Source organism: Galeopterus variegatus, unplaced genomic scaffold (genome assembly GCF_000696425.1).
Source record: "Galeopterus variegatus unplaced genomic scaffold, G_variegatus-3.0.2 Scaffold5946, whole genome shotgun sequence".
Taxonomy (NCBI): Eukaryota; Metazoa; Chordata; class Mammalia; order Dermoptera; family Cynocephalidae; genus Galeopterus; species Galeopterus variegatus.
Genome location: NW_007732057.1, coordinates 79,695 through 79,913, shown reverse-complemented (window position 1 = coordinate 79,913; position 219 = coordinate 79,695). Strand labels below are relative to the sequence as shown.

General features: G+C 30.1%; 1 protein-coding gene across 1 annotated transcript in view; it reads left to right on the top strand.

The window, feature by feature from the left end:
- The window catches only part of FANCL (Fanconi anemia, complementation group L), a gene marked incomplete at its 5' end in the record, with an annotated part of 50,111 nt that overhangs the window by 43,783 nt on the left and 6,109 nt on the right, over positions 1-219 (top strand). The window contains one exon of the mRNA XM_008590254.1: positions 6-11. Coding sequence (XP_008588476.1) covers positions 6-11 — 6 coding nt within the window. The remainder of the gene's footprint in view (positions 1-5; positions 12-219) is intronic.

Sequence of the window (219 nt, the reverse complement as noted above, 5' to 3'; positions counted from 1 at the left end):
TGGAAAAATCTGTAAGTTTTATAAGTGCTTTGATATTCCAAACAGCATTGCATAATGAAATTTAAATGCTTTTCTAAGAGAAAAATAAGGCTGAATAGGGAGGGAATGGGAAGAATGTTATAACACAGATTTCTGAACTATGAGTAATAGTTACATCGAAGAACTTGTTAATCTTTGGTGGTAGTAAGTGTATTTTTTTCATGATTTTCAGAAGTGATT